The sequence below is a fragment of the Mesoplodon densirostris genome, chromosome 2, assembly GCF_025265405.1.
Source record: "Mesoplodon densirostris isolate mMesDen1 chromosome 2, mMesDen1 primary haplotype, whole genome shotgun sequence".
Classification (NCBI taxonomy): Eukaryota; Metazoa; Chordata; class Mammalia; order Artiodactyla; family Ziphiidae; genus Mesoplodon; species Mesoplodon densirostris.
The window spans coordinates 69,975,047-69,999,590 of NC_082662.1; the positions used below are offsets into that span (position 1 = coordinate 69,975,047).

The following is a 24,544-nucleotide window of genomic DNA, read 5'->3' on the forward strand; positions in this document are numbered from 1 at the left end:
ATGCAAGAGTCTGAGTTCACTGAAATGATTCCTTAGACGTGCATCTTAACTACCTAGGGCCAGTATCCAAATCACAGAATGCTTCCTTGTTTTCTCCATCCTGAATTCCCCTCAGGGCACACCATCCGGGGCAGCTGCGATGGTTGATGGCTTGATCCTTGTAGAACTGGAATGGTAGGCAACATTCCCCTTCCTCAGGGTCCAACTTTACTTCTCCCTGATCCATCCGGAGGGCAGGTAGCTGCTCGGCTGGTTGCAGGTGCAGCTCCTCTCAGTGGAGGAGGGCCCTGAGCAGGCGGGGCCTGGCGGGAGCGCCTCTGCCATTGGCCCAGCCCAGGCTGCACCTGCCCGGTGCCGGCAGGCCCTTAGCACAAAGTCCAGGGTCCCAGGCTAAGGAGGCAGCAGTCCGTGGCAGCGCAGGCGGGTCCCCGCCCTCGGCCAGGCAAGATGCCCCTGGGGCTACGGAGAAAAAAGAAATGCAATACCAAGGAGACCTCCCGGCTGGTGGAGGGCGAGCAGACGAATGCGGCTGGCGGCAGCCTACCCAGCCTCCCGGCGCCCACCTGCAGGCTGGTTTTCCACACGCAGCTGGCCCACGGCAGCGCCACGGGCAGAGTGGAGAATTTCTGCAGCATCCAGGAGCTCTACGCCAAGATCGCGGGCGTGTTTGAGATTTCGCCGTCGGAGGTAAGCGCCGGGGGCTGGGGCTCAGCCTCTCGCTGCCTCTCGCCGCTTCTCCCACCGCCCCGCGCAGGCTTAAATTGGCTCCGGCTGGTTGAGCTGCGCTTCCCGGATCCCGACGTCGGAAGCGGGGTGGGGTCCGCGGCTGCGAGCGCCCCAGGGGGAGAGAGAGGGCCTTACTGGGAAGGGAAGAGGTAAGTCCCAGGACTGGAGAAAGTCACGTTCTCCAGGCTCGATCTGGCCTCTGGGAAACACGGGACGACCTTTCTTCCTCCTGCAAATGAGCATGCTCTAGTAACCCGAGATTCAGCAGCTTCGGCGCCTTCCCAGCGTCGAGATCTGGCTCGGCAAATTAACACCCTTCACTTTGTCTGGACTTTGCTCTCCTGCTTCCTCTGCAGGGCTGAGCGGGCCACGCTGAGCATCTCCGGGATTGACGGGCTAGGGGGTGCCTTCCGGGTGATACCAAACCAAGCCCCATTTTGACCCGCATATGTCATGTCACATGTCATCAACACTTTGGTACTTCCGGGAAGCTTATTATTCCAAGGGCGGATAACTAAGAGAGTTATACTAAACTATGCGGGACTAGTTGACAAAAATTTCAGAGGGGAAAGCCCCTCTAAATTTTACCCCATATCCTTGAAAAGGGACTGAAATTTGCTTTTATTAGATCGATAGCACGTGTGCCAGGAACTGGAGTTTGTTATAGGGTGATTTCCAAAGCCCTAGTTTAGGCGGATATTTATGTGAGCACTTTTTTTATACTTACCCAAGCTAACTGCAAATGCAGGTGTGAGAAGTCAGTCCAAGAAAGTATTTTGTCCATATTTCAAGGAAAAGCACAAGACCTTGTTGCCCTGGACTCCTGGGAGTTCAGAGAGCTGCCTTTGGGTGGCACAGAGCAACATTTGGCTATCTATTCTTTAATGTTGTTTATCAGGTCAGTTCAAGCGAAATTGAGGTCAAGACAAAATTCCAAGAGGAGATGAAAGAGATCTTGAAGCTAACCTTTTGTTCTTTCAGGGTTCCCAGGCACTGAGGGGGCAAATCACAGACCCATTCTATGAATTATTTAGATTAATATAGAGTATTAACGATAATACTTCACGTTTGTATAGGACGTTTCAATTCAAAAAGCCCTCTTGCAGGAAAAATGTTATTTGATCTTCTCTAAGAGAGGTAGGTGGCAGAGAGTTCATTGGGTAGTTAAGGACAGGATTTGGAGACTGACAAACCTCCCTGTGGATCCAGGCTCTACCACTTACTAGCTGGGTGGCCTTGAACAAGTGTAACTTGTCTCAGTTTCAGCCATTTGTAAAATAGAGATAAGGATATCTACCTTGAAGGGTTATTGTAAAGACTGGAGTGCATGTGTAAACCTATCAGATTGCATTGGTGTATGGTCAGTGCTTTACAAATTGTAACTAATATCATTAATACCTAATATCATTAATACCTAACAGTTAAATGAGTGGGCTGAGGTACAGTGTGTCTGGCCTTTGGCCAAGGTCACCTAGCTAGCAACAAAAAAGCTGGGCCGTTATTTTAAACTTGGATCTTCTTGTTTCTAAGCTAAGTGAGCTTGTTAGCATTCTTAACTGACAACTTTAAATATCTGTCCTGTAACCAGGGACTCCAGATTTATTTACTTTGCATTAAGTCTTCCTCATCATAATGGGATACTATTTTGAGTTCTAGATGCATGACTTTACTCAATCCACTTAATCCCTGAGAAGTATTATTATTATCCCTACTTCACAGATAGGAAACTAATGCTTTGAGGTTCAGAAAATTTTCAAAATTACATATAGTAAGTGGCAGAGCCTGTGTTTAATTAATTAATTAATTTATTTGGCCACTCTGTGCAGCATGTGATATCTTAGTTCCCCGACCAGGGATCAAACCCATGCCCCCTGCATTGGAAGTGCAGAGTCTTAACCACTGGACTACTAGGGAAGTCCCAGAGCCTGGGTGTAAACCCAGGGTTTTTTTTCTGGCTCCAAATTCCATGAAGTTATATTGCTTCCCAACTTTTCCAGGGTGTCTCAGCAATAACTTGACAACCATGTTCAGCATTTTAAGTTTGCAATGTGCTGACTTGCATTAAAATTTCAAGATAAACATTAGGTATTTTGATGTGCTTTATCAAAGTTCATAAATTTTTATAACCCTAGATATATATATTAGTATGTTTATGCATATAATCAACATTAGTGCAGGTTTTCCATCTAGACTAAAAAGAGTTAAGTATATTCAGGGTAAAGTATTGATCATCATAGTATATGTCAAAGTATCTCAATAGTTACTTTTTTAATGAATGAATGAATTTACTTTTTGGCTGCGTTTGGTCTTCATTGCTGCACACGGGCTTTCTCTAGTTGTGGCAAGCGGGGGCTACTCTTCGTTGCAGGGTGCGGGCTTCTCATTGCAGTGGCTTCTCTTGTTGCAGAGCATGAGCTCTAGGCGCGTGGGCTTCAGTAGTTGTGGCATGCGGGCTCAGCAGTTGTGGCTTGCGGGCTCTAGAGTGCAGGCTCAGTATTTGTGGCGCACGGGCTTAGTTGCTCCGCTGCATGTGGGATCTTCCCGGACCAGGGATTGAATCTGTTTCCCCTGCATTGGCAGGTGGATTCTTAACCACTGTGCCACCAGGGAAGTCCCAATAGTTACTTTCGAAATGAGTAATTTATTAAAATAAAATGTACACTAGTGAGATCCCATTTCTCATCCCATTCCCCCAGTAAGAGGAATAGTGGTATACACTTTTGAGATGTCAGTGGGGAAAAAACAAAAAATTTCCCCCCTTTATATGACTATATCAGAAGTCCTGCCTTTTCTCTAGAGAGGTGGCTATAAGGATACAAATAACACTGTATGAAGAGCTGTACTCTCTCTGCTAAGGAAAAGAGGGAAGGAGTTGGCCTGACCTGATGGCAGGGAGTCTATAATGTGCCTCTGGCTGTGCGAGGCGTTTAAGACTACAGGGTGGTCATTCCATCCTCACCATAGCACTGAGGCAAGGAGTCTTCTCATTTTGCAGTTGAGCTACATGAGGCTCTGAGAAGTCAAGTAGCTTGCCCAGAGTCACTGGACTCGTGTGGGGCGGAGTCGGGATTCGAATCAAGGATTCCTGGTTCCAAGTTCATTACATAGCAGCTGTGGGATTCTTGGTAACTGTATTCAGATTCCAAATACAAACCCGGCAAAACTTCTTTTTTAAACAAACGATCTTTTCAAGTAAAGCCTCAGACTCAACCACCGAAATACTTACTACCTCAAAAAGATGCTGTAGTGAAACTGATAATTATGGATTTCACCTATTTCCTGGTTCCTGAAGGAGGAAGTTAACAAAACCTATGAATCACTTGCAGGGTGCAGTCTGTAATCATTACCTTGAAACAGATGGCCAATTATGCAAAAATCCCTTACAGCTGATATCATTTTTCTAAACAGCTAAATGAGCAATTCAGCAAAAAGAAAAAAAGTAAATCTTATCTAAAAGAACAGTTAAAAGAACAGTTAACTCATAAATGCTGGGTCGGTTTTACAAAACATTTGATACCATCTTTTAAAATATTCAGGATTCAGGGACTTCCCTGGCGTCCAGTGGTTAGCACGTCGCGCTTCCACTGCAGGGGGCATGGGTTGGATCCCTGGTCAGGGAACTAAACTCCTGCATGCCGTGCACAGCCAAAAAAAAAGAAAAATTTCAGGATTCATGTGTGAGCTGATTACTAAACTCTTGAGCTGTAGTCATAAAATTTGTTGAAGGGGCCTTTTGAATATTTTACTACTGTAATTGTTTGACAAGTAGTTTGTGTCATGACATATTTTCTTAATTCTCTATTATGTGGAAAGATTGTGGGGAAAGAGTGAATTTGAAAGAGTTTATTAAGAAATCACTTTTGTAGCTAGATACTTGTCCAGAAGCTGAAAACTCTATAGATTTCAGATATTAACTTTGATTTGGTTACATTAGTTTGTATATGTTGTAATACTAAGTAATTCATTGAATGAATGGATCAAGCAAATACAGCCCCTTCTCTCTCAATACATAGAGCGGTCAAATAAAGCAGTGTTCTGGGGAAGCACAAGAGTCAAGAATTGTGATTTTAATTTCAAGCCATATGTTCAACATGCAATTATGCTATTTCTCTTAAAAACAACAACAACAAACCTTCTCTTGTCACCTGCCCCCATCTCTTTTGCTATTACCCCATTTCTCCTTTATAGCAAAACTCAAAAGTTTCTGTCTCCAATGAGATATATTCTGCATCTCATCTCTCTGCTCAAGACTGATAGCTCCTCATCTCACTTAGAGTAAAAGCCAAAATCCAATGATGCTTACAGGTCCTGTGGCCTCTCTAACATGCTCCAGCTAGTCTGGCCTCCAGGCTGTTCCTTGAACTCTGAAGCCTTAGGGCTTTTGCACTGGCTGTCTTCTCTACCAGAACCTCTCCTTGGCAAAATGCTCTTTTTTTTTTTTTTTTTTTTTGGTTACGCCTTGTGGCTTTCAGGATCCTAGTTCCACGACCTGGTATTGAGCCTGAGCCCTCAGCAGTGAAAGTGAGAGTCCTAACCACTGGACTGCCAGGGAATTCCCAGAATGCTCTTCCTGAAGTTTGGTCTAATGTCACCTTCTCAGTGAGGCTGGTACTGATCATCCCATTTAAAATTACAGCACCCCCTAGGAACAAAACAAACAAACAAACAACAAAAAGAAAAAACAAAACCCCTCAAATTATAGCACTCCCTATTCCCTTTTTATAAAAAACAAATTTATTTATTTATTTATTTTTGGCTCTGTTGGGTCTTCGTTGCTGCGCGCGGGCTTTCTCTAGTTGCAGTGAGCCGGGGCTACTCTTTGTTGCGGTGCATGGCCTTTTCATTGCAGTGGCTTCTTTTGTTGTAGAGCATGGGCTCTAGGCACGCATGCTTCAGTAATTGTGGCACGCAGGCTCAGTAGTTGTGGCTCACGGGCTTAGTTGTTCCGTGGCATGTGGGATCTTCCCAGACTAGGGCTCGAACCTGTGTTCCCTGCATGGGCAGGTGGATTCTTAACCACTGCGCTGCCAGGGAAGTCCCGCATCCTCTATTTTAATATTGATTCTCAGATCATACCAATCTCAAAAACCTGCAAGGCTCCCTGTTACTTACTGTCATATTCCTTTTGGGCTGCTATTAAAAAAATACCACCAACTTGGTAGTTTATAAACAAGAAAAACTTATTACTCACAGTCTGGAGACTGGGAAGTCCAAGATCAATGTGCCAGCATGGTTACCTCTGGTGAAGGCTCATTTCCTAGTCCACAGCTGGCACTTCTTTCTCTGTCCTCATTTGGTGGAAGGGACTAATGGTCTTTCTGGAGCCTCTATGATAAGGCACTAATCCCATTTATGAGGTGTCCACCCTCATAATTTGAGCAATTCCCAAAGGCCCCACCCATTAACACTAGGATTTCAACATTTGAATTTGGGGGGAGGGGACATAAACATTCAGACCATAGCACTTACAAATAACCCCCACCAGCCAGACAACGTCTCCTAAGTCCTGCCTGCCTCTTTAGTCCTGCCCTGTGCCTACTGCTCCAGTCTCATTTCCTAACAATCCCCTTTTTATTCCAGAATGTTTAACTGTTTCATTCCTCTATGCATTTTCTCATGATGTTCTCCCTTCCTTGTTCTGATAGCTCCTACCCACCTCTCCAGTCTCAACTGTCACCACCTCCAGGAAGCCTTCCTTGTGAATCTGCCAATCTAGATATGTTTAATACCCAGTACTGCATGATTTTAACATAGCACTAGCACACTGAATTGAATTTAGTTACTTATCTCTTACTGAGGGCTGGGAGGGTTTTTTTCCCTTAAAAATCTCATTTCCAGAGTTGCTAGATGGCTTAATTGCACCATAAAAGTTTAAAAAATAAAAGTAGATGGTGGATCCAGTAGGAGATGAAGCTGAAGATGTAAACAGTAGTGAGACTACAAATGTCCTTGAAGCTATATGGGTTCTATTCTGTAGGCAGTAAAAGTAACCCAAGTATTTTTCAGCAGGGGAATGACCCGTGACTGGTGTTTTATAAAGTTGAAACACAATCAACCATCCCTTTGCTATGCTTCCTTTATAAAGTTTAGTTTAAGTTAAATAGGATGGTATTTTCTGGAATTGCACAGTACCATCTGAGAAGTTCTAAATATACTACGATCATTATGTGTGCTTACTACCCCTCATGAGCATCAGCCTCTGTTTTCTATGAAAAGCTCAAGTAAAAAACAAAACACCAAAAAATCCCCCCTAGAACCGTGACTCATTTTGAGAAGTGGGAGGGTAGTCTCACCAGCTGCCTTATAGACCTCATTGCTCTCAGGAAGATAAGAAATGGGTAAGACTGTTGATTTGTGTGCTGGAGATCCCCCAAAGTAGGTGTGTGAACAACTCTAGAATCAAGTCTGAACCCCTCCCCAAGCCTCTGCTACCTCATAGACAGATGGTGGCCCTTTTGCCATCCCTCACCTCCTCCCACTCCTCCAGCCATCCTGAGTGGACATGGGAGGCTCTTGCAGGTTGTAAGAGATGGAGACACTCAGGTTACCTTGGACAACGTGTATGTATGTATTTGTTAGGATGTACGGGGTGGTGAGGAAGCCCAGGATCGCCTCTGTAGCTGGGTGGTCAGTTTCCGTGGACAGCTGGAACATCACTCATGCTGTCTGGGTGAAAGCAGTAACTTCAGACTCTGGAGAACCAAGAGCAAGTCCAGTTGCTCTTCACCTTCCCTCTCTACCTGTCTCCCTACTTCTTACTGTGTTCTTGACTGATTCCCTCTTTTTATCCTTTGACTTTTCTCCTTTAAGGCCCCTATTGCCTCCTCTCTGTCTTTTAGTTCTTTGCTTCTGTACTTTCTGTGCGCCCACTCTGTCTCAAACTTGAACTCCCTGAGAGTGAGTCTCTGTTGTTGAGTCAGTGTACAGGACAGGTGGGGCAGGCCCCTTTGGCTTGTGGGTCAGGGCTCGTCTCTGGTCCAGTGTGTAGGTGGTACTAAGGCAGATGAACAGTGGATAAGGAGTCCTGTTGGAGAGGACAGTGGGTAGGACAGATAGTCTGAGACTTCTTGAATTAGGGATGTGGCACACATCTTCCACGGCCTGTACAGAGCATGAAACTATTCTTGGTTCTCTGACATTTATCTGTTGTTCTTCTCTTTATCTGGAAATCTTTCCCCTGTTCTTTCCCTGTTAATTCTTTTAAAGGATAAACTGAGGCATATTTAAATTGAGTATATTTGAGCAAAAATCGATCTGGGCGGTGGCAAACCAGAAGGGGTTAGAAGTGCTCAGCAGACAGGAGTTAGAAGCAAGGTTTTTATAGAGGAGATGTGGAGGCAAGGCAAGGAAGTTATTTGATTGGCTCCAGCTTAAGTGGTTGCCTTATTTGGGAAAACCTACTTGGCTGTTTGTGATTGGTTGTCCTTTAGGTTTCTTAACGTTGAGGCATTTGCTGGCCTAGGTTTTGGTTTGCTTACCTAGGCTGCCAAGTTCATTAGAACCCTCTCAGTCTAATGGCCTCCTTTTAAAATTAACAACTCCTACTTATGCTCAGGACTTGTGAGTCAGTACTCCAGGAATGCAGGTTTCTGGGCCCCGCTTTTATGGATTTGAGCTAGGGCCTGAAAAATGTGGTAATTTAACTTTTCCCTGGTGTCCCTAGGCAGTTGGTCTGTCATCTGTTGGCAGATATGTTTTTGGGAACCACTGGATTAAATGAGAAGATCCAAGGTCTTTTCCAGTATGAACGGTCTTCCAGAGCTTGTGCACTCAATTAAAAATATTAGAGTGTCATTTTTATGTAAAAAGTATTGAAATACATACAAATGTTACTAACTGCCTGTCTAATGGAGCTTACAATGTATAGGAGTGGTGGTAAGAGTAAACTAAGACATGTGAGTAAACAAGTATGTATATGCTGATAATACAAGGTGGAATACAAAGGATGCTGCCAGATGTACCAGATATGCAGGTAGGGATATGGTAGGCAGAGATCAAAGAAGAGTGAGATGGAATTTGATTGAGAAAATTGTGGCAGAGCCCCAAAAGTATTGAGCCGTGTGTACCTTTACTGCTCAATGTACATACCTAGCATGTAATTTTGATTCCACAAATGCAAAACTGTAATTATACAGGAAAATGTGGTAACAAAACAGAATAAAGAAAATGACTTCAAATCAAAGACTGTTTTTTAAAAAAATTTATTTATTTATTTATTTGGTTGCGCTGGGTCTCTGTTGAGGCAGGTGGGCTCCTTAGTTGTGGCTCGAGGGCTCCTTAGTTGTGGCATGCATGTGAGATCTAGTTCCCTGACCAGGAATCGAACCCCGGCCCCCTGCATTGGGAGTGTGAAGTCCTAACCACTGTGCCACCAGGGAAGTCCCATATATACATATTTTTTAATATTAATATTAATTTATTTATTTGGCTGAACTGGGTCTTAGTTGCGGCACACGGGATCTTCATTGCCGTGTGTGGGATCTTTAGTTGCAGCATGTGGGATCTTTAGTTGAAGCACATGGGATCTAGTTCCCTGAAAGGGATCAAACCTGGGCCCCTGCATAGGGAGTGTGGAGTCTTAGTCAGTGGACCACCAGAGAAGTCCCCTCCTCAGTGTTATTAATTGTAACCTTCCTCTCAGGTCCTCCTCTTTCTTTCCACCTGTTGGCTCTCAGTTAGTGAGCATATCCATGATGTTTGACCAAAGACCACCAAGGGAAAATGGTTTCTGTGGTTTTGTTTTATTCATTCACTAAATTTCCTAGCAGAAATTACTCTCTGTGAAGCAGAAGTCCACAGAGGAGCTACATAGTAAATGTTATTTAAAACCAATTTTTATTTTATTTTTTTATTTTAATTTTTTTAGAAATTGGTGTCTTTATTTTTTTGGCCATGTGGTGCAGCATGTGGGATCTTAGTTCCCTGACCAGGGATTGAACCTGGACCCCCTGCACTGGGAGCACGGAGTCTTAACCACTGGACCGCCAGGGAAATCCACCAATTTTTATTTTAATTGAAAAAATAATATATGTACATAGTAAAAAATTTTTAAAAGTGGGTAACCACTTTTTTTTTGTGGGGAAAAAAGTGTGAACCACAGTTCCCTAGTCCTCTTTCCCCAGAAGCATCTGCTTAGGCCACTTTCTTGACCATGATTACAGAAAAATTAAATTTGTGAATTTGTGAGTGTGTGTTTGTGTGAAAGTAAATGCATATCTGTGTAAGTGTAAACCTCCCTTCTACTTTTAACAAATTAGGAGCATACCATGTATCTGTTCTATACAGTTGGTAGTAGCAGAAGCAAAGAAGCGGACCTAAGAAAAAAACACTGAAGCCTGGGGATGACAGAGTCACTGGGGTCCTTTCAGGGTCACAGAGGGCCATCAGAATGTCCTTCATGCTAGGAGAACTGATACTGTGTCTTTAATGGCAATGAGCCAATTTTTAGTAATTTCTAAGAAGTCTGTCTTCTGAGAAGGTTTCCTGTGCTTCTTTTGTTTCCCTGTGTTTCCTTATAATAAATCCCCATCACCTAAGGTAACCAAAGGTGTTCATTTTTTATTGAAGTATAGTTGATGTACACTATTATGTTTCAGGTGTATAACATAGTGATTCACAATTTTTAAGTTATATTCCACTTATAGTTATTGTAAAATATTGGCTGTATTCCTGATGTTGTACAATGTATCCTTGTAGATTATTTATTTTATATATAGTAGTTTGTACCTCTTAGTTCCCTATCCCACTCTTCCCCTCCCTCTTTCCCTCTCTCTACTGGTAACCACTAGTTTTTTCTCTATACCTGTGAGTCTGTTCATTTTTGTTGTATTAACTAGTTTGTTGTACTTTTTTTAGAGTCCACATATAAGTGATATAATACAGTATTTGTCTTTTTCTGTCTGACTTATTTCACTTAGCTTAATACCCTCCAGGTCCATCTAGGTTGCTATAAGTGGCAAAATTTCATTTTTTATGGCTGATTAGTATTCCATTGTGTGAATATACCACATCTTCCTTATCCATTCACCAGTTAATGGACACTTAGGTTGTTCCCATTTCTTGGCAGTTATAAATAATGCTGCTGTGAACATTGGGGTACATCTAAAGCTGTTTCTTGAAACTATGTATTCAGATAAAGTAACTAACAAATACCTTTGGGCTAGATACTTGCTGAGATAAAGAAAAGAGGAAGACAACAAAGAGTGGATGACTGTCACTGTTTCTCTGGATTGGGATTCTAAAAACTGCTTTTTTCTCACTGTCTTAGAAACTCTAGCCTTTCTGTTTGGGGTATGCTGAGTATTTTGAAGTTTTGGTGATTAAAATGTGGAGTAGGAAGTTGAAGCTTGGACATGACTAATACCAGGGAGGTCCTATGGCTTCTACAGATAAGCGAAAGGGAAGAAGGGACCTTAGACCTTGTCAGTGATAGAATATTTGCCTTTTAGGAACATATCTGACCCCCAGTTAGTAGTGGCTAAACAGGCCCAAGACCCAGCATTCAGAAAGTGTATTTGCTATTGTATAAAAATCTCCCTAGAGATAATCAAACCACGTGTAGAGGAAGAGTTCCAACTTAAAAAAAAAAAAAAAAAAAAGAAAGGCTAAAATCCAGGATCTACATCTCAACCTCTACAGGTTCTTAAGTTACAGTGTTAACTTTAAGTGGTCTTAAAGGGATACACAGTAACAAGGTTGAGGAAATGATAATTCTGTACCCATTCCTGGAACAATTCACATGTCCATATATTGCATTAAGTAGTAGTGTTTGTAGTAGTGTTTGTGTGATTGATTGGCATTAACAACATGTTCTTCATGATCTAGGGCCAGAATGTAACGTGAACCTCCTGAACCTTTTTACATTTGATACTAACAGTGTGTTCTGGGTGTAGTTAGGTATTAGGTACTGATCATGATTTGTTTCACCCTTTCTCCTTCTGTATTCTTTTTTTAAAATTCATTTACTTTTGGCTGTGCCAGGTCTTCATTGTGGCATATGGGATCTTTAGTTGCGGCATGACAACTCTTAGTTGTGGCATGCATGTGGGATCTCGTTCCCTGACAAGGGATCAAACCCGGGCCCCATGCACTAGGAGAGTAGAGCCTTACCCACTGGACCACCAGGGAAGTCCCTCCTGTATTCTTTATACTTCCCCCTTCCTATCTTAATTTTCCTGCCTTCTGTAAAGGTAAGTGGGGGAGGGAAGCATAGCTTGAGCATTGAGAAGGGAATTATTGTTGAATACCTATCATTACCACTTAACCTGTGCTACCTTGTTTGAAATAGCAATTCTTAACAGAACCCCAGAAATGGCTGTGATCAATAGATGAGGCAATTGGAGCTCAGAACAAAAATAAACTACTCTGGCTTTCCTGGTGGTGCAGTGGTTAAGAATCCGCCTGCCAATGCAGGGGACACGGGTTCAAGCCCTGGCCCAGGAAGATCCCACATGCTGCAGAGCAACTAAGCCAGTGTGCCACAACTACTGAGCCCGTGAGCTACAACTGCTGAGCCCAGGCACCACAACTACTGAAGCCCGCATGCCTAGAGCCCGTGCTCTGCAACAAGAGAAGCCACTGCAATGAGAAGCCTGCGCACCACAATGAAGAGTAACCCCCGCTCGCCACAACTAGAGAAAGCCCATGCGTAGCAACAAAGACCCAATGCAGTCAAAAGTAAATAAAATAAAATAAATTAATTTTAAAAAAAGTAAACTACTCAAGGGACTTCCCTGGCGGTCCAGTGGTTAAGGCTTCGCCTTCCAACATGCAGGGGGTGTGGGTTCGATCCCTCCTTGGGGAACTAAGACCCCACATGCCTTGGGGCCAAAAAACCAAAACATAAAATAGAAGCAATATTGTAACAAGTTCCATAAAGACTTTTAAAAAAAAGTAAATACACAAATCATGCAGTCCAAAGAGAAGTCTTCTATCTTAGGTTTGTCTGACTCCAAAGCCCATGTTCTTTCCTTTACACAAGTGGTTCTTAACCTTACTGGACCCAAAGTTCCCCTGTAATAACAAATACTTTGTGGCACCACTTTTGTTTATCCTGAAATAAAAATTTAAACAATAATACCTACCTATACACATAATTTTAAAAACTATTAGAAACAAACATGGATTTCAATGCAAATACTTGGGAAAACTATCTCAGAAGACACAATGAAGCAGTCAGTTTCTTGTATTTACCTACTTACAGTGAATAAGTTTGGATTTAAAAAGAATAAGAAAAAAAATGAAGAAAAAAAAAGAATAAGACAATAGTCACTTGATTGTTGTTGACTCCTTTCTGTTACCTTTTGTTATCTAAATATTTGTAGGTATTCATAGAACTATATAATGTAACAATAATAGGAGCAAATGATATAAATGTTTCATGTTAAATTCAAATAACATGGACAACAGTGCTGTCAGTGACTTGATTTTCTGAAATGATGAACAACTCGATAAGATTCTACAGAAACGAGAATATATATATTCTCTTCCCAACATGAATCTCTAGTAAGACATTTGAAAATCATCAGAATTAGGCTCACCAAGCTGAGCCTCTCTGAGCACTAGAGTTCATACCGTATCCCTACCTCATCCCCTATCTCTCCCAGCGCCAGTGGTGTACATAATCATTGTAACAACCAAAAAAGCTCCCACAAGATTTCAAACAGTTTTCCAGTATCACCCTACCTGCTGGCAACATTGCTTTATGCCAGTTTGCTTGAGGTTAAGCACTTGCTCTAAGCTGTGAAGTTAAGATGAAAAGGGGGGCAAAATGGGAAAGCAACAAGAAGGGAAAAGCAGTAGAAAGACCTCCTGTTTTATACTTACAGTTTTAGGATCAGTATTGTAGGATTGTAATTATACAAAGTGAAACATGGCTGGTTAAATTTGTGAGATTCCAAGCTTTTGCAATACCTCAAAACTACACATGTTGCTGTGGCTATTTCACAGACTTATAGGGTCCTATGATAGATGGAGAGTCAGGGTGGCATGACAGCAATGCTTTAGGTCAATCTGATGGGGAGGTGGGTTTCAGAGTAGCGTGGTGTGCCCTGAGTTTGCTTGGAGGTGCCACCGAGTGGCTTCAATTTTCTCACCTGGAAAATTGAACAATGGAATTGAACCTGGAAAACGTACAAATAATACCTGCCTTATAGGAGTGTCGCGAGAACTGAATGAAATAGCATATTAGGTATCTAGAACAACGGTTCAATAAATGTTAGTTCTCGTTCCCTCTTTTCCTCAAAAAAGATGCTTTTTAGGCAATTTTTGAGGAATATTTTGGTAATTTTTTCCTTTTAGTTTTTCTATTCTAGACCTGTACAATTTCAGTCTCCTACTTTTTGCCTAATCCCAGAAAATAAGGAAAGCAAATTTAAAAGTTTATCTCTATACATGATCCTCAAACTAAGCTATCTCAGTGTGGAATTCTGTGTTACAGTAACTAATGTGGACTCTTCTGACAAGGGCTTCTTCAATAAAGTTTAGTATAAACCTAATAAACTATTTCAGTCAACACAGTCAAAGATCTCAAACTTGAAATATTAAATATACCAATTTATTCAGAATTATTTTGCATTGCATTTGTCAATGCTTATTTCTCTTGAACTCTTATTCAAAAGAGTTATTTCAAAAATAACTCTTTAGGAATACCCATGTTTCTTTGTGTCATATCTCTAGACATACCTGTGACAGAATTTTTTTCAGCATGGAATTCTATTATTCTACTCCATTCTTCCACTGAACATTTAGAGCTCATTTTCAACTCTCCCCACACTCGTTAAATCTTTTTTTTAAAGTTAGTTGGAGATTTTTTTTTAATTTTTATTTTAAAATTTTTTATTTTTTAAATGTCTTTATTATTATTATTATTTTTACAGTAAGTCCTTGTTGGTTATTTATTTTAAATGTAACAGTGTGTACAGGAGTCTCCTAGATTCTTTTTTTCTTTTATAATGAAGTATTTTCTTTTTTTTTTTAAATTTAAATGTATTTATTTATTTATTTATTTTTGGCTGCGTTGGGTCTTCATTGCTGCTCCCTGGCTTTCTCTAGTTGCAGTGAGTGGGGCCTACTCCGCATTGCGGTGCACAGGCTTCTCATTGCGGTGGCCTGTCTCGTGGTGGAGCACAGGCTCCAGGCACGCGGGCTTCAGTAGTTGTGGCTTATGGGCTCCAGAGCACAGGCTCAGTAGTTGTGGCACACGGGCTTAGTTGCTCCGCGGCATGTGGAATCCTCCCGGAACAGGGCTCGAACCCATGTCTCCTGGACTGGCAGGCAGATTCCCAACCACTGCACCACGAGGGAAGTCCCTCCTAGATTCTTAATTGTGCTCAAGTCACGGACACTGACTTCCAAGAAGCTTCTGGGGAAGATTACTTACATGCTAAGGGATAGAGGAAGAACTCTACCACTGCCTTTCCTCAACATGCAAATCATGTTTTCCCTTTTATCCCATGTTGTCTAGTCTTATCATCCTGAAAAGGGAACATGCTTATTTGATCTGCTTAATAGAAGAAGCATTAAAAATAGATGGCTATGTAACTTATATTTCCTACCCAGACACTTCACAGAGTGAAAAGGAAAGTTGTAATAATCACTCTGGGACAGCAGCGGTAAACTAGGATCCAGAGTCCCTCTAATTATAGAAAAGGAGAAAAAAAAATGCGATGTGAGAAAGTTTATCATTCATTTGCTAATTAAGCACCTACCACACACAAGCCAGTTTCCTAGGCAGTAAGGAAGGTTTTGAATGGTAGGCATTTGGGGAGGGGGTGGGGAGAGGAGGGTGTGGGCATAAAAATAGAAGCAGGTAGTGAAGGCAGTGTCAGCTCTAAGCTTGGAGCCAGGAGATGCTGGTACTCCTCGTCCTGGCTCTGGCTTGGTGACACATTCTTGGGAGTGAGGATGGAGCCCTGCCAGCTTCTTTGGGAAGCTTCCTGACACTGCTGGGTCCTCCTCCCCTCTTCTCTAACTGCTCTGTCTGCTCCAGCCGCAGGAGTCCTACATGCAGGAAGGGCAGGAATGTTGGCAAGCAGAGGGTGGGAAGAAGCTGCTTGGGAGAGTGGGGAGCCTGAGCTGGTCATAAACCCCTGGGAGCAAAGGTGAGAGGCTCTCAGCCAGGGCTGTGACTAAGTGTCTCCGATTCTGTGACAGGATTCTATTCCTGGCAGCTCCTCTCCGTGTCTTCCTGGTCTCTGTTCTTGGAGCTGTCTATCCCTGGGGTGGGAGGTGGCTTGAAATTGAGCAACCTGAACCTAGAAGAATCTTCACAGTGTCCAGACTTACGGCTAACCTCCCTTGTGTCACACCAGCCTCACCCATGGGTGAACTTTTCTATGCTTCTCAGACTTTCTAATCAGTAAGGGTCTAAGGCGGTCACTGAGTTTGCCTCCACTCCCTCACCCCAACCCTTTGTCACCTCTCATCTAGGGAACCCTGTAGTACATTTTCCTTTGTCCCCTCTTGCCCTGTCACTCTGCACTATGTTTTTCTAATGTCTTTCAGGTGTCCTAGTTTAGAATAAAAATCAATTGCAATCTTTCACTCCCTCAAGTTGTTGACAGTTTCTTGCATGACCCATTTTCTTCATAAAGTGCTCATATCTTTCTGTCAGAATTTCTGTTCTGGGGAATAGGAAGGAAGAGACCACCTTCCTGCATCACTCCCATCTTGACCCTTGCGTGGCTCCCCATGCTTGCTTTCCAATTTTTCATGATTTATTTGGGTAGCTTTTATTTAGTTAGTTATTGAAATATAATTCATTTACAATGTTGTGCCATTTGGGTAGATTTTAAATATCACATACCTTGTAGACATTTCATTGTAAGGGTTAGAATAAGTCTGCTTCCTGGTTAATATGAACAGGATGCTTGCTACATGAGCATTCTGCCAAACAAATTTTAAATTTTTGTTTAAGGACCCTTTGGGGATCTAATGACTTTTAAAAAAAATATAATTTATATTTGTATATTTGGTAAACTGGAAAGTTTAATCACAGGTCTCTTTACTAATAATTATAATTTATAATGTTATGTCTCACAAACCACTCTACTGCATTCTTGGATGTAAAATGTCTCCTGTTATATCGAGTTTCTCCTTCCCTTTTGAGGTTCTCTTCCATCTTAAGTGTCAAATAAGAGGAGGCTTTTAAGAAGATAAGTGGTTTAAAAAAAAAAAGAAGAAGATAAGTAGTTTAGAAACCTGGAAAATTTGGGACAGCACCTGACAAGGGGAATGGCAGTGATTTATGATGTCTTTCAAATTGGCATGTAACCTTGCAGCATTATTAGACCAGGCTAAAGCTCAGATATCTCCTCTGACCTGAAGCATAGTTTGGAAGAGGATGGATATATATAGCTACACACATTTGATTTATCTTACTCCTTGGGTTAGTGTCGGTGTAATGTCCACAAAAGCAAGACTAAAACCTATCTCTATTCTTCTAACCTTTTCCTGTTTTAAGAATTGCTTTGAGATTGCCTTTCTTTGTTACATAGTTGCTTTGATTAGATTTCATTAACAAAGGAAAACGTTCTTTCTGTTACTCTGGGAAGTCATTTGGTAGATGAAAAAATGTGATTTGATTTTGGAGGAGGGGATAAAATTATTTTTGTCACATTATTTTGCCCATTAAAAACACTGGGAAAAAATGTGATTGTACCAGGGAAGGAACAGTACAAAGGATGATTCACCTTTTATTTAAGACTTGCCACTGCTGACCCAGGACAGCTAATTTAGAAGTGAATCATTTATAGAAAGTTCTACATAGTTCCAAGGCAGGGCTTTGTACAATATCCTCATGAAGGTCTAAATAGAGCATACAGTATCAGGTTTCTAAATATCTGTCTTGTTGCCAATTTTATATCTTTTCCAAACTGAAACTTTTTTTCTAGATGACTGTAGCCATTGACAAGGTGAAGGCAAAGGCACTGGATTTATAAAATAATGTATATTTAAAAAAACAAATCTTAGAAATTTGTTACATGTGTTATACTGGGAAAATAATAGGCATGAGATCTTAAATGTCTGTGTTTTGTTACATTCATTTCTTTGGGTTATGGTCAGTTTTAAAATTAAGTGGAAGAAATCATTTAAAATTACTTATTTACAGTAAATCAAATTAAACAATGTAATAATATTTTGATATTTACTAATCACCTAATACATTTGACTTAAAAATTTTTTTAATTTTAAATTTATTTATTTATTTAATTTTTGGCTGCGTTGGGTCTTTGTTGCTGTGTGCAGGCTTTCTCTAGTTGCGGCGAGCGGGAGCTACTCTTTGTTGTGCAGGCTTCTCATTGCGGTGGCTTCTCTAGGCGTGTGGGCTTCAGTAGTTGTGGTGCATGGGCTCAGTAGTTGTGGCTTGCGGGCTCTAGAGCTCAGGCTCAGTACTTGTGGCACACGGGCTTAGTTGCTCTGCGGCATGTGGGATCTTCCCGGACCAGGGATCAAACCTGTGTCCCCTGCGTTGGCAGGCGAATTCTTAACCACTGCACCCACTGCACCACCAGAGAAGTCTTACATTTGACTTTTCAAGTCCAATTACAAATAGCTCCTTTTTGTAAGCTGTCTTCACTCCATTTAAGAAGTGGGTGGTTTAATAAATAAACAGTGTATTTGGCTCCATATAGAGCAAAAACTTTGTAGTCTCTGCCTTCTAGGAGTTTTAAGTTTAAAGCCAAATTTATATTTACATCACAGCTATGGTATCATGGGGTTAGAGAAAGCCCAAAAGTCTGAATTCCAGTTTTGTCTGTCATTCACTAGCTATGTGACCTTAGACAAATCATGTAAGGGGGTTTGAGCTGGTTTTCTCTTCTACACAGCATGTAGTGATGCTTGTCCTCATGACCTGATGCACATGGATTAGCTGAGCTAATGCTTTAGGAAGTGATCAGTAACTTGGATGTCTCTATGTAGATATTACGTCAGAGAGGCAACTGTAGGGGAAAGAGCTTGGAACTGGACAACCAGGGTTGGAGTTATATTAGCACCAAAAACTACTTAATCACAAACTATTTTATCTCTTTAAATCTTTATGTTCTAATCTGTATAGTATATGGGTATAGTAATAAATGTCACATAGAATTGTTGTAGGATTAAATGAGGTAGTATGTGAAAATACCTTGTACACATAAGTGATCAATTAACGTTCATGAGACCTTAATTTTTATTTATTTTTGTTCTTCCAGACCTTTATCTCCCCAGTTCCTTCACTTTTACAGTGCTCTAATAGAAGTGGGACCCAGTCTCCAAACTGTGTAGAGCTGAGAGGGATGAACAGGTGTCTCATTTCATGAATGTCATTGAAGAATTGTTTGAGTTCTAGAACTTCCTTTATACAACACATCTACCATATATTTGGGGGAATCATGTAGGATAAGACTCTCAGCTTTTGGGAAGAGTTTTGAGTAACATAATTCTGTCACTCTGGCTTGCCTAGAATTAATTCCTTCTGTTCAAGCACTCAGGGTAAGTGGGTGATCTTTTCTCCTCAGTAATTATTCTTAGTTTCAGGTTGTTCTTAATTCCTGCTATTTTAAGGACAATTAACTATAAGGAAGTAAAATCTTTTTTCCCTTTTTGAGAAACAGTCTGTGAGGCTTAGATAATAAGAATAACCCAGATAGGGCCTTGGTCATTAACAAAGAAAACATAATCCACGTGGTATTCTTGTGTATAAAGATGGTGGTATTAACTCCTGATGAAAGTATGGTTTAGTTAATTACTATGTTTATTATTATCCAGTTTCTTGTCTTTATTTTCTATATGACATTAATATTTCTATAATGCTTATTTTAGAAAAATATAAAGAGTTAGCAAGGTTCTTGGTAGATTGAGATATAGGAAAGTAGTTGTATTAAAATATTTAGTAACACTGTTATTTTAGATAACCACAGGAGATAACTGTTCTAGTTGCTTATATTTATTTTTTAAAATTAATTAATTTTTGGCTGCGTTGGGTCTTTGTTGCTGCGTGTGGGCTTTCTCTAGTTGCGGTGAGCTGGGGCTACTCTTTGATGTGGTGCGCAGGCTTCTCGTTGTGGTGGTTTCTCTTGTTGCGGAGCACGGGCTCTCAGCACGCGGGCTTCAGTAGTTGTGGCACGCGAGCTCAGTGGTTGTGGCTCATGGGTTCTAGAGTGCAGGCTCAGTAGTTGTGGCGCATGGGCTTAGTTGCTCCGAAGCATGTGGGATCTTCCTGGACCAGGTCTCGAATTCGTGTCACCTGCATTGGTAGGTGGATTCTTAACCACTGCACCACCAGGGAAGTCCTTAGTTGCTTATATTTAAAATCACATTCCAAATACTGTAATGCGAGCCACACAAGCCCATAATTTCTTCCAGAGATCTTTGGAACATGTGGAATCTTGGGTCAACTCAGTTCCTGTTTAAGGAAAGCATTAAACAAAAGGTTGGAAGTGGACTTCCTGGAGTTTTAAAAATGAATTTGATGTATTTTTGGAGAGATTTGCAACCTGTTTGTGGGCTAGAATATCTTTTGAAACACTAATGACAAATGATTTATTTAACCCTATTCACCTAGCACACTCGTGGAATATATAATGGTGCCATCAGAGAAAAAGTAATATTAATTTATATTAATGGCTCTATACAGTAGTTCAGACTCTTATCATCCTAGCCATATTGAGTTTCTGGGGTGAATAATCATAACCGTGTGATGAGAACTGAAAAATAGCTATTGAAATATAAATGCATGGTAAGAATATGGTCATGAGTTATACTCAAAAAAAAAAGTTGAAGGATAATGTAATTTATGGGGGAACATGAAATCCATCTTGGTTATGACATTAAAAAGGAGCAAAATCTAATTTTCAGGAAAAGTAATGCAATTTAAGCTGTCAAGCATAGGTGTAAATATTATTCAAGAAGCACCTGTATTCCAGGAATAATACTAATAATAACCTTTAGAGCTTTTTAGTTTAAAAAACACTTTTATGTATAGTCTCTTATTGAGTTTTAGTAACAGCTGTGTGATGTAGACCAAGCTTTACTAATGCCAGGATGTATATGAAGACCAAGGAGGTCAAATGACTGAGCTCACTGAGAGTACAGAGTTGGGACTAGATCCAGGTCTCTTACCTCTTAACCCATTGTTTCCTTCTTTCCTTTACTTCTATTTTTCTTTCTTTTTCACAACCATTACAAGTATAACATAGCTCCTCTCTAGATATCCATTTTGCTGATACTGAAGGGAGCTTTCCTTTATGCTTGAAATTTTTGATAGGATATGAAATTAGGATAAGAATGCATATCATTTCAGTGCATTAAAGGAAACATGGTTCACCATAGACCTCAGAGTTGTCTTTTTTTTTAAGGATAAAATGAGACAGTAGGTAGAAAGAACTTTTAAACTGTGAATTATGGGGAGTCCCCTGGTGGTCTAGTGGTTAGGATTTGGCGCTTTCACTGCCGTGGCCTGGGTTTAGTCCCTGGTCTGGGAACTGAGGTCCCACAAGCTGTGGGGTGTGGCCAAAAACAAAACAAAACCCCCCTGTGAATTATGAAGATACAAAGGATAATTATTCTATCAGTTAGAAATCTGTTAGTTAAAAGCAACAGAAAATCCAACCCACAATGGGTTGGTAAAATTATTGGCTTGTGTAACTAAACATTCTGGGATGGGGCTGTGTATCAGATAGGATGTTTTCAGCTTCAAGTAACACAGAGCTAGTTCAACTGCCTAAGACAGATAACTTTCTATTTTACATAAAAGAGGCATAGTGGGTTCCAGAGCTGGTTAACAGAGCAACTCACCAACGTCAGGGACCTAGGTTCACTTGAAATCTCTGCGTTCTTGGCATTGATCTCTTCCTGCATTGGTAGTAAGGTGGTGGTGGAAGTTTCTAGATCGCATACAGGTAAGGGAACATCCATGGGAAGAGGGGATTGTCTTTTACTGTGTTTGTTTCTTAGGAATGAAAAAATACTTCCCTGAGGCTTCCTGGACATCTTCCTCCCATGTCTTGTTGGCCAGGACCGGGCCACATGCTTACTCCTAAAATCACCACTTCTACCAGTCTAAGCCTTATGCCTGTAACACAGGAGGTGAATCATTTTCCTCCAAAGCACACACGAAGGATAGCTACCTGATATCGGAAGATTACCTTAGGAGGTGAAAGGGGTGGACAACTTCCAGTGTCCATTACTGACTGTCTTTAGGTGAGGCTGGATCTAGAGGCTCTGCCCTTCTCCATGTGCCAGCTTTGTCCCCAGGGTCAGTCTTCTAATGTTGAAGTGACAGCTGCAGTAGTTAGACTTCACATCAGAAGAATAGAGACACCTTTCTAGGAGCTTCTGTGGAAAAGAAGATTCCTTCCCCAGAAACCCCAACAAATTCTTTCTTGTATGTTATTGGCCTAGGTTGGATTATGAATTAGTCATTAACTGATTTAAACCTAACTACGATTCATTTCTGATGGAACTGAGGATGGGTCACTCCTACCCAAGCTACCATATGGCTTAAAATGAGGAATGAAACTTGAGGGGGAAGGGGAATGGGTACTGTAGATATTGATGTCCAGCACAATAACAAATTTGGCTCCAAAGGGCAATAGCTTTCTCCTTTCATTAAACCACATCTCCTATAAATCATGGTGACAGGCACGCAATAAGACAAATATGACACTAAGATGAATCCTTACCTGCTAAAAGTTTACAAAGCAGCACATGGTAAGTTCCACAACAAATGTATGAAATTTAATAGGTATATAGAAGGTGAAGGAATAACATTAGCTTAGGGTGTTATTAGAAAATGTAGTTTAGCTAGACTTTATTGGATGCGGAAGATTTTGACATATATGACTGGGTTTAGAAGTTGAGTTTAAGCTATGGCATTTTTGGCCGAGGGAATGACATGTATAGTTATATGGAGATGGGAAAAATACAAAGTATAAAATTGTTAAAGACATGGGATTCTAGAACAGAGCTGCCTAATATGGTAGCTGCTAGCCAAATATAGATATTGAGCACTTTAAGTGTCGCTAGTCCAAATTGAGATAAAATGCAAGGGTAAATATACACCAGATCTTAAAAACAACAACAAATGCTGGAGAGGGTGTGGAGAAAAGGGAACACTCTTGCACTGTTGGTGGGAATGTAAACTGATACAACCACTACGGAGAACAGTATGGAGGTTCCTTAAAAAACTAAAAATAGAATTACCATATGACCCAGCAATCCCACTACTGGGCATATACCCTGAGAAAACCATAATTCAAAAAGACACATGCACCCCAATGTTCATTGCAGCACTATTTACAATAGCCAGGTCATGGAAGCAACCTAAATGCCCATCGACAGATGAATGAATAAAGAAGATGTGGTACATGTATATAATGGAATATTGCTCAGCCATAAAAAGGCACGAAATTGGGTCATTTGTAGAGATGTGGATGGATCTAGAGACTGTCATACAGAGTGAAGTAAGTCAGAAAGAGAAAAACAAATATCGTATATTAATGTATATATGTAGAACCTAGAAAAACCGTACAGATGAACCGGTTTGCAGGACGGAAATTGAGACACAGATGTAGAGAACAAACGTATGGACACCAAGTGGGGAAAGCGGCGGGGGTGGTGGTGGTGGTGGGGGTGGTGGTGTGCTGAATCGGGCGATTGGGAAAAAAACAACTTAATAAAAATGTAAACTCTCAATTTCATTTTAAAAATAATTGATTATATGTTGAAATGATATTTTGGATATATGGGATTATATGAGGAAATTAGATTAGTTTCACCTATATCTTTTGTTAATGTGATTTTTAGAAAATTTAAAATTATGTAGCTTGTGTTACATTTATATTGAGTAGTACTGCTCTAGAAAGTGGAATAGTCATAAGAACTCCATCAATCTTATGAACATTGACAATGATGGTGGTAAAGCATCAAATATAGATACCCCAGAAGATGTTAAGGATTTCATTTTACAATGAAAAAACATCAGAAAGGTATATCTAATGGATGGATAATTTTCCTTATATGCTACCTTACCCTGAGTTTACTTTCTTTTGATTTAGTTTGTGCACCAGAGAGTATAAAAAATGACGTTAAGTACTATGTCGTACTACTTTTATCTCATATATCTTTTCTCTAGTATATCTCTGTAACCAAGTATTTGTTAGAGGAACATTGATTATATAACCACTTCAGTGTTTCTTTTCTTGTATTGTTTTTTCTTTCTTTTAACATTAAACATTTATTAGCTGTGATAATTGGATGAAGTCATAATTTTCTCATCCACAAAATGAGGTTAATAAAACCTAGTACACAGGTAGGTTTTATTAAACGAGGTAAGTGAATGTGCAGTGACATTCAGATATAAACCAAGCAGTGCACTGTGTTAGACATTGTAGGAGAAAGATGACTGAGATCTCGCCTCTCTGAGTGAGGATGACAAATACATGTTACACCAATTGGAGTTGAAGGCAAGGTGACTCAGACACTCGAATGAGGTGCTAGATTTAAACGTTGTGAGTGAAGTGGAAAGAGTGATTCCACCCGGGCAGCCACATTCCTGCAGAGTCTCAAAAGACAAGAGCATGGGGGTAGAGTTGGGGGTGGGCGGGCAGGCCTTTTAGATTTTGGATTGAAGAAAATGTATGAATGGAGGTCGGAAGCTTCATGATATGTATTTGTGGTTCCTTTTTGGTTTAAGTATCCAGGACTGTTATATTACAATTGCGTTATGTTGCCCCACTGTACCTCAGTGGAGCATCTACCAGCCTGGGAGTTCCTTGTGTATGAGGACTGGTCCTAGTCATCTTTGTACATCCAGAGTGCAGCACAGAACCTGACA

The 24,544-nt window shown here is 40.8% G+C and overlaps 1 protein-coding gene across 2 annotated transcripts in view; it reads left to right on the plus strand.

The window, feature by feature from the left end:
* The first annotated feature begins 216 nt into the window (after positions 1-216).
* GIPC2 (GIPC PDZ domain containing family member 2) overlaps positions 217-24,544 on the plus strand; it is an 86,356-nt gene continuing 62,028 nt past the window's right edge. For both annotated transcript variants that reach the window (XM_060084707.1, XM_060084715.1), the window contains exon 1: positions 217-687. In XM_060084707.1, coding sequence (XP_059940690.1) covers positions 448-687 — 240 coding nt within the window. In that variant the 5' untranslated portion in view covers positions 217-447. The remainder of the gene's footprint in view (positions 688-24,544) is intronic.